Consider the following 14,547-nt stretch of genomic DNA (forward strand, 5'->3'; position numbering starts at 1 on the left):
CAGACAAAAGATCGATTAAATAATGATCCAGTGAGCTTTGGCTTTGTTCTTCTAACTCAACTCCCTTGCCCAGTATATCAACACTAGATCAAAGAATCTGTCACTGCATCTTTTTAACGCTAAACTATGTCAGGTAAGTCAAGCACTTCTGTGCAATGTCATTAACTGATGAGTATTTTACACAGATTAAGTCAATCAGCAAGCTCAGTGATAATATTAAAAAAATTAAATAAGCTTTCTATGTAAAGCAAGGGAACAATTGTCAGATCAAGGGGAAGACTGGTGCAATTTTACAGAAGTCAGCTTTTCATTTCATGAATGCAAGCACCAAGTGTGGCCAATAGTTCCAAACCTTTGCATATCAATGGTCAGCAAAGGTTATGTTTTCTGTGCTTCTACTTTAGTTTATTAACTGTGAAAGAACAGCTACTGTTAAAATACTGCACATTTATGTAATCTTAGTCATTTGTCCATTTTCCTAACTGACACAGACTCCTTCGCTTGTATTTGCCCCACAAAGCTCTGAAAAGGCTAAAGCATAGTGTATGTTTACTAGTTTCCCTAGAATAAAGAGGAAAGTTTTGGACTACAGATCAAATTAGTTTCAACCTAGAAATCATACTGAAGTTGTGTAAATTACAGACCTGTTTACATTCACAACTCATGGGTAGGTTGGTTCTCTGTTTCCATAACCAGTCTGGCTTCCGATGAAGAAAGTCCTGAGCTCACTTCCTTACCCCATATACTGAAACAGTCATTTATAAAGATGGATTTTAGACACATTTTAGAAAAGAGTAATGAAAGGCATCACTTCTTGGATGTCTTCACCACTTCATTAGAAAAAAGCTCAAAGTAAAATATAGAAAGGGAGAATTTTAAAAGTAATACTTTGCTTTTGCTTTCCTTTCTTTCTCTCACACCGAAGTTTTTATTTAACCTACTGAAAAAATAATTTACTCCAGATCATTTTTAGCTCTATAAACCCTGAATATATTTTGTTCATTCCACACAAAGTTCACATCGTTCTTCTGAGGCACTGTGATTCAGTGTACACTTACAAATGTTGTGAAAAGTTCAACATTACCACAGACTTAAAATAATGTACATTTTAACGTAAAACAAATTAGAAAGGTCACCTAATTTCTTTACACAAAGCAAGCATTTTCCAGGTACTTCTTCTTATGTATTAAAACGCAGGTTCTTGAAGCATTATGTCCAGTTTACATAGTTTTTAGCTCTTGCTATCCACTGCAGTATGCAGACTGCACGTTCTTTAACAATATCATTAAAGCATAAATGTCCAATACGTAAGTAGACTTTGGCCCCTCCATATACTCTTAAGAGAGAGTGAATTGTAAGCCATGCAAAGTTGTCATGTTATCTTGCTAAATGGACACATAAGCCTCATAAATGTTTATTTCCCCAGTTGCTGCATTCTGAAGTTCATGTCTGCAAAAAAACTGCTGGACATTCTTTTTTACAGTAGTTGCTGGTCCTTCTACCAGAGACTACAGAACTCGCCACTCAGATTGACAGGCCACAGCTTCACGTTTTATGCAGCAAAAATAGGTTGTTCATCTTCTCTGAGCGTGCTTCTAAGGCTCCTTCCACCCACGTCTAACTTTTCTTTTAAGTTCCGCTGTTCTTCTGAGGCCAGGCATGTGTCAGTAAGATGAACAAAGAAGCCAATGAAAATTCATTCTTGGAGACAAAGTCAGTTTGATTTGTCCAGCTTTTTTCTCATCTCAGTTTATGGTAGGACTGAAACCAAATCAAATTTTGATTTACTGTAAAAATAAGCCAAATACAACAGGACAGAACAAATTAAAGCTGCCATACCTCAAGAGCTTTCAGTTCACTTCCACCTTCTGTATCTTTCAATAGTTCAATTATCCTTTTCCTTTCCCTCTCAAGCATAACAATCTGGTTTCCTGAATCCTTTGCTAGCTGAAATATTTACAAAAAGAAAAAATAAACTTTCAAATTCCATTAGCTCAAACAGCACCAAACCAAAGTTTTTAAACTCTGTGAATTTAACATTCAAATCTTACTTATTGCCATAATAAAAATTATCACTCTGACAGAAAAATCTAGCGGTCTATATAGAATAAATTGATAATCTTGTAACAGTCTTTGATGTTGCAGGGTGGGAGGGAGAAAGATATTTTTCACTGGATGAAAAATAATTTTAGATACTAAATCCTGACAGGAAAAAAGCATGAGAAATCAAGGCATCTATTTTCTGACAGAAAAAAGTCTTCTGTAAATAAGGGTCTCATGCAGGCTATAAGTGAACAACCTGCATACCTATCCCTTATCTATGCCTAAGAACATTTTCATTTAACTTAACAGTAAATACACTTAAAGAAAACCTTAGGAAATATTTGCCCTCAAAACCAGCACAAACAGAACAATTCTGTTTCCAGTATTTAGCACATGCACAGAAGCAGTACGATCCCACCAATATGAGCATCCAAGAGAAGAACTTATTTATACAGTACTTTGTCATAAACAACACTTCCTAACAGCAAGATGTTTTCATTTATGCCTAATTAGCTTTTAATGTTTCTGATAAAAAACCCGACTGTCCAGAAGTACTTATATACTATTTCTAGTTATCATCTAATAAAATGTTGATTTTATGCTTTAATGCTTACCTCAGTGTTCTTTTTAATGAAATCCTGATTGTTTTTACTTCTGCTATGTGTTTTTTCTGCTTGATTAAGAAATGCATTTGTTTCTAATTCACTTGGAGAATCTGAAGTTTGAGGAAGAAAAGTTACCAAGTTACGATCATTCCTTTTCTGAACCAACGAGAGCTGTAATAACAGCAATCTCATTTAAATTTTTAACTAACATATAAAGTTATTCATTCTTTCTGTAAGCTATATTACTCTGTTTAAAACATAACTATTGTCAAAATCTAATCTCATTTTTAAACTTATATTATATGGGATCATTCAATGTTGTGAAGGGTAAAGTACTTTGAGATTTCTGACCTCAAAAATGTCAACCATGGCGGCTCTAAAAGCCATGGCATTCCTACGAACGCTATCATCGTTTCAGTTTTATCATCAGTACAAAACCAGACAATAATTTGTTTGAAAACCACAGAACTATTTGGAGACATAGCAAGTACATTTTTTAAAATAAACCAGCCGAAAACCAGATGATATAGTTGATATTTTTATAACACAGCTTATAAAACACATTTTGTTTAAAAAGAAAACTCATCACAGAGTTGGAAAGCGATTAAACAGCCCCATGACACTGACAGCATCAGATGTATGGTTTTTTCCAATGTTTCTATCCATCATACAAAAATACACATATTCTGTTTTTCAGATATTTTAAACAGTTTTAAAACATCAAATATAACCAACTTCTTAGTCTCAAAAACTACTTTAAAATTAGGCATAGTATTTTTTTATTTCTGGAAAGTAGAGACTTGAAAAGTGGGTGGGCTACTTCCTTACAACAAAAACCCAAAACAATTTAACATGTTAGACAGTAGAAGGTAGGCTATGAAAGTTTACATAGAAAAAACTCTTTTTCAGAGTGAGTAGATTGAAAACAAACTCCCAAAGAGATGAAATAAATTCCGTGCATCCTTTTACACACTATGGACTAAAAAAAACATGCAGCATTCTCACCAGTCAGACTTACTCTCAAACTACAAGTAAACCTTAAAGGATTGAAGGGTTGGATCTGACCAAGAAAACCCTGTCACAGTTCAGATGCACAACCGTTGACTGAAAGCATCCCAAACTATTTTTAACACTACCAGTTAACGTTTTGAAACTATCAAAGAACTGGACCATGTAAGAATTTAATACAAAATCAATGACAAGTCGTATCTCGAAATGAGCAAAACACACCAAACACCAACATAAAATGCAACACCTATGAAACATTACAAGCTACATCTTTAATTGCAGAAAAAGCATTTTTGAGAGGGAGCTATCATACAGAACATCTCAGAACATTCAAGTGAAGAAGGGACTGACGTAGATCACTGGGACAATGAATACACTGAAGATTGCCATAGGCAAATAAAAGACTGCAGCTCAACAAATTTTGCATATGAGTTCTGGTCGATTTGGTATGAATTTCAAAGATTTGGCACAAGTCTTGATGAGATTGCTAAAGCAACATTGTAAAACTAATGCATATTCTTATTCACAAGTTATGCTCCTCTTGTTCAGGGTCTGCCTTTATAACAACTCTTACACAGAAATCCCAAAGTAACCAAAACTCTAAGTCTTAGCTATTCAGAAACCATATCAAATGCTTCCAGCACAAATAGTAAAAGTCATTTAAGAAATTCGTTGCTTGTAAGTTGTAAGTTATTTCTATCTCATGTGTTTCCAAACTCGGAAAACGTAGAACATCTCAAAATAGTCCAAGCAACAGCAACTCCGAACCATGCCTGTACTGGGAGCTTCAAAAGTCACTGCTGTCCTGAGTATTGGTAACGAAACCTGCCATTGGTGTTCAAGGACACTCCAGCCTAACTCAGAAATTGTGAAAGTGAAAGCTAAGAGTCAATTGTCATTTTAAAGGAGGAACTAAGACACATGTTAGGAAGACAAAGAAATCAAAAGCACAACACTGCTCCGACTCAGTGTGAAGAAACATTTAATAACACAGTTAAGGTCACATACTGGTGGACTAAGGCAAGTGATAAAATTATAAGGGAGCTGAGGTCCAGGGTTAGAAATTAAACCATAAAGTCACATTCTAACAAGTGCAGAATTCTGCTGCCATCAGCAGTTCAACCTAGAGGAACACTCATTGATTATGTCCTTGTCATCCTAGCCAGTCACCAGAAAGATAGATTCCTCCTGTTTACATAGAAAGGTAGAAGATGAAGAAATAAATCGCAGCTGATAGCAATGGCAGCTGAAGCTCTCTTCTTGTGTCACAACACATATGAGAAGTTACTCAACCATACAAATTTGAATTTCAAATAGGAAAAGAAGAGAGGCACAGAAGCACAATTCCATTTTGAAGTGTTGGACACACTGCACTGCTATCAGCATTTGAAACCTCTATACAGTGCACCTAAACAAGTGACATTTCAAAGAATCAGCATAAATGTTTCATTTTTGACAGAAAGTGCTTAATCTATAAAAGCAATGAAGCCTTTACAATAACCAGCATAATAAAATAGAAAATCAGTTGTCTTAAGATTTAGGTTTGTCACAGCATCCATATAATTTCTTTTGAAAACAAATTACAGAACAGTTGAAACTGTATACAGCCTCACTCTTCATTTTTAGATGGTTTCTTCAATATAAGAATGAAATTATTAATGAAAGTTACAGTACCTTAGAATAATAGCAAAGACAAGTTCTTAAAGAATTTTCCATGAAGAACCAATTATACATTTTACAATTAACTGGTTACATACCCCATCATTTTTCAATGAAAGAAAAAAGGTTTTATAAACTCAAAAGTAAAAATTTTCTCAGCATGAGTAAAATGTTTTAGATAAGTCACAAGCAAAATGATTCTTTTATAATTCGTAAAATAATAACTGTTGCCATTCCACTAAGCAACCTTGCTCTTTCTGATTTCATTGGCATAGCCACAAAGCCCAAGCCTTCATCACCCACCCATTGTGCATGTTGCTTTGCCATATCTATAAATACAAAGAACACAATTAATAAAGCTTACCTTGATTATGTTGGGTTTTATGGCAACCATAATCTTCTGGATTAATTTGTGTGTGAAATACTGAAGTACATATTTCATTGTCTTTAGCATGAAAGTAATTTTTTTCAGTAAAATGTAATTGAAAAGTATTTAAAGAAGATCTAGTTTAATGTACATCATACTATAAGATCTCACACATGAAAGTTAAAGAAATTTACTTGGCTAAGTTGCGTAACCACCATATTTCTCAAGACATAAAGAATGGAGGGAAGGTGTAAGGTATGTCTCATGAATAATTATGTTGTTTCACAGAATCACAGAATCTCAGGAGTTGGAAGGGACCTCGAAAGCTCATCCAGTCCAACCCCTGCCAGAGGAGGATCACCAGAGCAGGTCACACAGGAACACGGCCAGGCGGGTTTTGAATGTCTGCAGAGAAGGAGACCCCACAACCTCTCTGGGCAGCCTGCACCATGCTCTGTCACCCTCACAGTGAAAAAGTTTTCCCTTATGTTCAGGCTGAACCTCCTATGCTCCAGCTTGCTCCCATTGCCCCTTGTCCTGTCATTGGACATCACAGAGCAGAGCCTGGCTCCTTCCTCCTGACACTCACCCTTTACAAATTTATAACCAGGAATGAGGTCACCCCTCAGTCTCCTCTTCTCCAAGCTCAAGAGCCCCAGCTCCCTCAGCCGCTCCTCATAAGGGAGATGCTCCACTCCCTCGATCATCCTTGTGGCTCTGCGCTGGACTCTTTCAAGCAACTCTCTGTCCTTCTTGAACTGAGGGGCCCAGAACTGGACACAATATTCCAATATTCCACAGTTTCATATGGCTGTGTTTTTGGTTTTAACTGCTGCTCATACAGAAAAAATAATTACATTCTAGAAGACAGAGCTCAAGGCCCTAAATTTCAAGAGCCTCTGCAGACACCATGTAGCAAGCCATCTAGAACTTTGCATGAGAATGAAGTATTCAGGTTTTCACAGCTGGTGTCTGCCTATGCATCAGTTATGAGACTTCCAAGTGGCTTAGGTCAAGGGTATAGTCTAGGAAAAAACCAAACATCCTAGCATGCAGGAGTTTTTTCAGCTACTCAAAGAAAATGTCGGTCATGATGTTGACGTATACCAACTGAAAGTATAAGTTAAAGCATTAACATGCAGTCCATACACTTAGCACTTACAGAAAAGGACTTGTATTGCAAAGAAACATATATATCATATATGAAAAATGTGTTTTTCACAAAATGAAAAAGAATCAAACATCCTGTAATAAAGTTTAATAGACTCAACTGAAAGTATGATTTTGTTACACAGAATAGAGGGAAATTAATATAAGGCTGTTTAACTAACTCCTGATTTGCCTTTCTGCCATGAGTGTGTCAGAGGTTTTCTTGCTCCTGAAAGACTGGGACACTTAAGTTAGTAATTATTTTGTATTCGAAACTTGTGTTTGATTTCACAGCCACAATAAAAGCTATCATTAAATAGCTCCCCTATATAATTTATATAATAAAGCTCTTTATCAAATTCATGCTCTGGAAAGCAAAATACATTAATTGCACTCCATTTCAGTATCAACCAGAGCAGCTATCAGAGCACTCATATAAATAAAGAAACAAGACCTGGAAAGTCAGGCACCAGCATGACACAGAAAATTCAAGATAAAAGATCAAGGTTGATATTTAATATTTATATCTTTGATATAAGTCTAAACTATGCAGAATTTTGCCAGTATGGTACACCAGAACCTATGTGATGCACATAATCTACACAGCAAGGGGTTACCTTTGAAACAAGAGGAAACTGAAACACGAAGTTCATGAAAACCACATAGCCTTGCTTGCCCACTGTTTTTTTACTATGTCCTGACATCTACTGGAGACTTTTTAAATATCACCCGTGTCAAACTCTGTGTACTTTCCTTAATAACCCAAGAAAGCATAGAAACAGAAGTCAGTTACCTTGTAATAATAAGTACTGTTGAAATGTTTTAACCACACACTGCTACAATTATTATCATAGAATCACAGAACCATTATGGTTAGAAAAGACCTTTAAGATCACCAAGTCCAACTGTTACCTAACTCTATCATGCCCACTTCTAAACCGTGTTCTTAAGCACCATATCTAGATGGCTTTTAAATACAGTGAAGGATGGTGACTCAGCCACTTCTCTGGACAGCATGGGACAACTTCTACATTCGTGAGAACTGAAAAATTATTTCAGTTAATGTTTCAAATATACCCTTGATGTACTTTCACATGCAAATACTATTTCTGTAAAGGTTTGGATGCTTTATTTTTATAGTATCTGATAAAAATATGAACATTAAGCAAAATACGGGATAATCCCATCAGGGTGTTTTCTTCTCTTTCTCACTCACCAGCTGTATCCTGCCATGATGAGATCAAAGCTAAAAAACATTTTGTGTTTTCTCTCTCTTCATGGCTTCTAGTGGTACTGATAGACTATTCAAAAGAAATGAAGCATAAAAATACAGATCCATGCATATATTTACTTTAAATTAAATACTTTAAGTAAAATACATTATCTGCCTAGAAGATATACCAAACTTCAGACCCTATTAAAAATTCCTTGTTCAGTGGCAACATTTACTTATGGCTTTGTTTTCTTCTTGAGGCTATCTGAACATCTCCTAAAGTTATGATGAAGGCATGGTGGAACTTTGAAGCCTCGTTATACACTGTTTCTTACATGAAGACACTTTTCACAAGATACAGAAGTTCTGTTATACATATATGGCTCTCAATCCAAATCCATTGAAATTATGAGATGCACTCAAACTAACTGCAATCATGTCTTTTTAGCAACTGACATTCATATTCATTTATACAATTCTTAACCTCAGAGGAAATACTAAATCTCACTCTTCAAGGCTTAAAGTGACATTTGACTGCTACAGACCAGGATAGGAATAATGTGAAGGAATTTTTGCTGTAACGTTCTCCTGCCTTCTTCAGGGGGCATATCTAATTTCTTCACTAACAGACAGCACTGAAATAGATGGACCCAAGAACAGTCTCAGTAGAGCAGAATAAACACTTTTAGGTCCGGGTTCACAGACATTACCTCTTGTTATACCTTGTTACACCTGGAAGTACTGAGCTCAAGCATAGGACTATACCAGTAAATCCCACCTAGACAGCTGTATATTTGTCTATTGGTCATACCAATTTTTAAGGACCATGGCCTTCTTTCAAAGCCTGCCTAGCCAATACATATTAAAACCTATTCAAATATATATTTTAAGATCAATTTCTTCACTTTAATATGCCAACTGGAAGTTATTTAATGAAAAACACATCCAAGAAACATGATAAATCTGTAAGACAGTACTATTTCCAAAATAAGCAGAATACTTCAAACCTGAAGTTCTTTCCAGAGCTTTGCCCTAATTTCTTTGCCTTGTTTTTTAATTGCTCTCTCCTCAGAATGTTTTTTTGCTAATATTGTGTCACGCTTATTCATTATCTTTATAGCTGCTTGAATCTGAAGAACTACATCTGTTTCTAGAGAAACTTGCAAGTTGGAAGAGTTTGCTGTAAAACAGATTTAAAATTACTGTCAACTTGAAGCATTGCAACTTAACAAAAATTCCTTAAAACAGTACAAGTTATTTGATAATGACCATAGACAAGAATACAATTATTCTCAAGCACATACACCATGTTCATTTCTAAACCTGTTTGTAGCAGGAAAAAATATAAAAGCCTTTGTAACAGAATGCCGAATCAAACTCTGAGCTGTAGCAGCTGGATATGGAGGTGTGGGGGAGGAAGAAACCCCCATTTTGGGCAAATGATTAGATTCAAATTTATAACAGAAGAGTGACAACATCTCCACAGTATCAGCAAAAATCACGGACAAAAAAAAAGCTTAAAAATCAAAAATAATTTCTTCAGGGTGACTAGTAAAATACATGTTGAAATGTCATTCATTAAAGTGAATAATTCTCCAGTTAAGAGAGACTCCATCATAACTCTACTTTTAAATGTTACAGAAGTTTGTCTTGACTTACACCTCAGCCAAACTAGATTTTGATACTGGTTCCATTAAAATGTTTTCAAAAATAGAAATGGTGATGCGTTATAGAAACTACCATTATTTAATTAATATAGATTTCTGTATTGTCTTTTTTTCCTAAACATACAGATTCCAACTTCTGATCACTTTTAGCTTTCCCCTTCCTGTAGTATCCTCATGCTCTGCCCTTTTTTCTGGTCAAACTCAGCTTCCATAGCAAGAGTCGAAGAAACGCTTGTAGTACTGTCCCTCTTTCAGAGAATTCCAAGTCTTGGATTCCTGCAACACTTTCTTATTTTCTAATTTTTTGAGGTCAAATGCTTTACACATTGATCACAAGCATTTACTGTGATGCTTTCTTGGTCTACTTTATGCCACAAAAAGACATGAGTGATAAAAAAGACATGATGAGACGACAAGGGGAGAGCTATAAAAATCTAACTCGGCTCCAGGGAAACCCCAAGGACAGGAGATTAAAAAAGAGCACTTATTTCAACTGGTGTGAACCCAGCAGATGGATTTGAACCACAACTACTGAATGAAGCTTTGAAGTTGAGTTCTATCCAACTTCTGCTCTGATGAAATGAATCCTATGTTAGGTGACCAGCACTGCTGCACTGGATAGAATCACCACTGGATTCTGTCGTATTAGATAGACCAAATCAATGTAAAACTCAAATACTACCATATCACTGAAGTGATTATCCTTTAACAAAATACTCTTTAAATAAAGATTTAATACAACGCCTCTGGAATAACACAATGCACAAGCATTTTCAATTTGTAATCTTTCTTTATAACTATATAATATACACACAAATACACTATGGTCCAAACTCTTCTAGAAGCATTAACAAGAAAAGGAAAAAACAACAAAAAAATTTTATTGCACTGTTTACTTTATATACCTGAAAAGTAATACCTGCATTTGCATTACGCAGTTTTCCTTGGGAAGGTTCACAGAATTTCGAAGTCTGTGTTTCAGTGCTATCACCTCCAGAATCTGAATTAGAGACACATCCTGAAAAACACAGCAAAAAGCCTTTCACAATAAGATGGCTGTGAAATAAGCATTTAAAGATACTGTTTGAAATGTTAACTATTAAGGAGCCAAGTTCATTTCTGTCAGTTAGATATCACCACAGAGCCTCTGCAGTGCATTACTGTTTAAAAAAGGGTATATATGTACACCAGGACTCATATTAAAACACAGGGATTTCTTTTGACCCTAATTCTGTCGTGAAATCTTATCTAAACTTGAAGAAGGTATCTGCTTCTGCTTTGCATACTGGCCTTTGCTTATCTATTTTTAAATAGTCAGAAGGTCTAGAAAGTTACTTAATTACCATTTCTCGAATGCCAAAAGAATGTCATCTATAACATTTCTACACGTGCATTCATGAAAATGAGATACTGCATGTTTATATTTAAAGTATGTTATTAGTATTAGCATTGATCAGTTGTTAAATACTATAACTTACAACCATAACTTCCAATCTTTTGGATGGTGGACCACCCTATGGAAAACACTTTCTAAGACGGTTCCATGGAACACACGCAGATGGTTCCTTCTGATCTTTTAGGCCATTGTCACGGTGCAGGTAACAGCTTAGATGCCACAAGACATATGTGGTAGTGGTAACAGCAGCGATAACACATTTCCTTCAAAGATGGATACAGAATCACAGAATCATAGAATCACAGAATCACTTGGTTGGAAAAGACCTCTGAGATCATCACGTCCAACCGTTCCTGTCTACTCACTAAACCATATCCTTAAGTACCTCATCTACCCGCTCCTTAAATACATCCAGGGATGGTGACTCCACCACCTCCCTGGGCAGCCTGTTCCAGCCTCTGACAACCCTCTCAGTAAAGAACTTCCTCCTTATCTCTAACCTGAACCTCCCTTGGCACAGCTTGGTGCCATTTCCCCTTGTTCTATCCCCCATCACCTGGGAGAAGAGACCAGCACCCACCTCTCTACAACCTCCCTTGAGGTAGTTGTAGGTGGTGATGAGGTCTCCCCTCAGCCTTCTCTTCTCCAGGCTAAACAACCCCAGTTCCCTCAACAGCTCCTCATCAGGCTTGTTCTCCAGAGCCCTCACCATCCTTGTGGCTCTTCTCTGAACACGCTCCAGAATCTCAAAGCAGTGAATACAAAGCAGTGAAGAGAAGTGAAGGTATGAATTTTGACACCTGCTTCTCTTCTGGAATTTTACCTATTTGCACCCTCTTCCCGCCACCAGTAGAAGTTACCCAAAGTATAAAAAGATGATATTTGGTCATTCTCACACCTGATAACTCATGGGCATTCAGTATACACTTCTGAAGAAGCAGTGTTGTACTCTCCACTGAGGTTTGCTGATCTGCTCTTACTTCCTTGACATCTGATTTCTCTCTGTCATCACCTTTGTTTTCTTCTGCACAGCAGTCTTCTACACTGCCTCTTTGGTGACTGCCAGCCACAGTGACAGAGGAATCAACCTATGAAATGCAAATTAAGTACTACCATAAAAACAGAAATCTGTGAGAGGAAGAGAAAAATAATCCAATGATCACATACTATCACAAAGGCTAACAATGCTTCTATGCAAGATTGCAGAGTCCTTCTTAAATAAACAGTGTTCAGATTTGATTTGATGATTTGATTTGATTTGTTCTGTTTCTTGCATATCACACTGATGAGTCTTTTTTCTCAGGCTCATCATTCCACAGACTGCCAGATTTGGGATTGCCAGACTAGGAAATGATTCCAAAGGTTCATGCTGTTTCTGTTGCAACAGAGGATACAGAACCAGTTAAGAGTCTGCGTACAACAGCCTCATCCATTTCCTGACGCTGTGGGTACTCTGCACCAGGCACCATCCCAGTATCTTGCTCGTACTATAGCGGCTTTTATAGTCTTTGAAGGGCTGAAAAGTTTATGCTGAATTCATCATTCTCACGACACTGCAATTCTCATGCAATAGCCTACAATATTTAGGTCAGAACTTGGATTCAGAGTTATCTGATGTTAACCTTAATACTTCATTGTGAACCTATAAAAAATAATTTAATACTTGTGTGAAGCATCTAGGTATGATCCCACTTTACAGACAAGTAAACAGAGGTACAATACAATTGGGCTAATATTTAGTAAATCAATCTCAATCTCTAATTCCCAAGTCCCTGTTTTTACATCCCTACAACCATATCACATAACCCATTCTCAAAATTAAGTTAATCCCTGAAAACAATTTTTCTCAGAGGATGCGTGAACACCTTCTTCTGATGGACTTTGTTGAGTTCCTGGAGTTGATGTATTTCTTGGAATTCTATTAAAATTTTTTAGAACTTGATTCAAACATATCCTGAGAGAGCCTTGCAGACAAAAATTCCACATGTGAGGACTGCTCAAATGCTTTCTTCTAATATGCAAAATAATTTTCATTCCAACTTAAGTTTAAAAGCAGAATAGAATTTGTTTAATAATCTGATTAAATATAATGAGAAAGACAACCAGGTTTTCCAGGTTGTAGTCCTGAATAGGCCTTTCTGTGGCAAACACAAAAGTAACACAAATTTAGATAAATCAAAACAAACATAATTCCAGGCATGCATAAGGAGCAACTAATTTGCATGAATTTTCAACATAACCCCTTAGGACATCTGCAGAGCCCAGAAATTCACGTGAAGCTAAATGGAGAATTTTATTTCTTTGGCATTCTACTACAAAGAATTAGGCCCAGAGTTTCTAACCCACTGAAGGTGAACAGAATTGCCTTTGACAAACATGGTTCTGGTGTTGATAATTCCATAGACGTACTTAAACATCTACAATTAGGATAAGGTCTTGAGCTAGATGCAGGCCTTGAAATTCTATCCAAGCTCCCTCTTGTAATATCCATTGTGACCTAAAATCAAAAAAAACCCCAACAAAAACAACCTTCTAAACTAGCAGTTTATTAATAAAGCAACACAAGGCCAGTAATATTTCAGCTGTAGTTTAAACAAGTTTCAAATCTTTTCTAGCAATTCAATGTTAAGAGATCTTTCCAGTACAGACTAGCTTTTTACTCAAGTATACACTTGAGTACAAATACAGATTTATACATATACATATTTATATCAAGCCAACCAAACTATTCAAATGTGCTGGCTGTCAAAGAAAGAAAGTAATTGCACAACAAAAGAAATGCCACGGCTCTCTTCTTTTTTTATAAACAAAGCAAAGTTAGCATCAACAAAAGAGTGAGGGTATTTTACAGACATCTTGAACAGATCAAATAAAGCAGCCAAAAGCTTTTCATACTCAGTCGTTCCAAACGGGGGAGTTCCCAAATCCAATCACATTCCCTGTCCCAATTCAGTTTTGAGTTTAAACAACTGAAATCCATTGTTCTCTGCAAAATCTGCATGAATTCAGAGGAGTTAAATATCTGAGTATGTGACATGCATTGGTAATTTCCAGAAGGCCCAAGTGAATACAACTTTATTTCAGTACAAGAAACAGGACGGAGTCACCCACACAGGTCTGTAACATCGTGACACAATATAAAGAAGTGGGCAGAGAAGAAAAAGAGTAGTTTATCTTTCATTTTATTCATTCCTTTCAGGCTCATTCACCGAAGAGGCCCCTTCACACCATTTACCGCTTGCAGCCAGGACCGGTGCGGTGACAGCAGCGGGTTCCGGCCGCTCCTCGGCCTCTGCCAACGGCGGGTGCTCCGCAACAGGAGCTCGAGGCGCTGCCCTGACGGAACTGCTGTCCGAAGTCCTCCCCGCTCGGGAGAGCCTGAGGCCGGCGCCCCCAGCAGAGCCCGGCGGCCCCTGCGGCCGCGCCGTTCTTACCACGAA

General features: G+C 36.8%; 1 protein-coding gene across 1 annotated transcript in view; it reads right to left on the bottom strand.

The window, feature by feature from the left end:
* The window catches only part of FSIP1 (fibrous sheath interacting protein 1), a 24,793-nt gene extending 11,285 nt beyond the window's left edge, over nt 1–13,508 (bottom strand). The window contains exons 1-8 of the mRNA XM_010189042.1: nt 13,473–13,508; nt 12,006–12,195; nt 10,631–10,729; nt 9,052–9,224; nt 8,048–8,132; nt 5,680–5,778; nt 2,658–2,758; nt 1,840–1,947 (exon numbers count right to left, since the gene is read on the bottom strand). Of these exons, the coding sequence (XP_010187344.1) occupies nt 1,840–1,947; nt 2,658–2,758; nt 5,680–5,778; nt 8,048–8,132; nt 9,052–9,224; nt 10,631–10,729; nt 12,006–12,195; nt 13,473–13,508 (891 nt within the window). The remainder of the gene's footprint in view (nt 1–1,839; nt 1,948–2,657; nt 2,759–5,679; nt 5,779–8,047; nt 8,133–9,051; nt 9,225–10,630; nt 10,730–12,005; nt 12,196–13,472) is intronic.
* Nucleotides 13,509–14,547: the final 1,039 nt, after the last annotated feature.

This window comes from Mesitornis unicolor, unplaced genomic scaffold, assembly GCF_000695765.1.
Source record: "Mesitornis unicolor isolate BGI_N332 unplaced genomic scaffold, ASM69576v1 scaffold757, whole genome shotgun sequence".
Lineage (NCBI taxonomy): Eukaryota > Metazoa > Chordata > Aves > Mesitornithiformes > Mesitornithidae > Mesitornis > Mesitornis unicolor.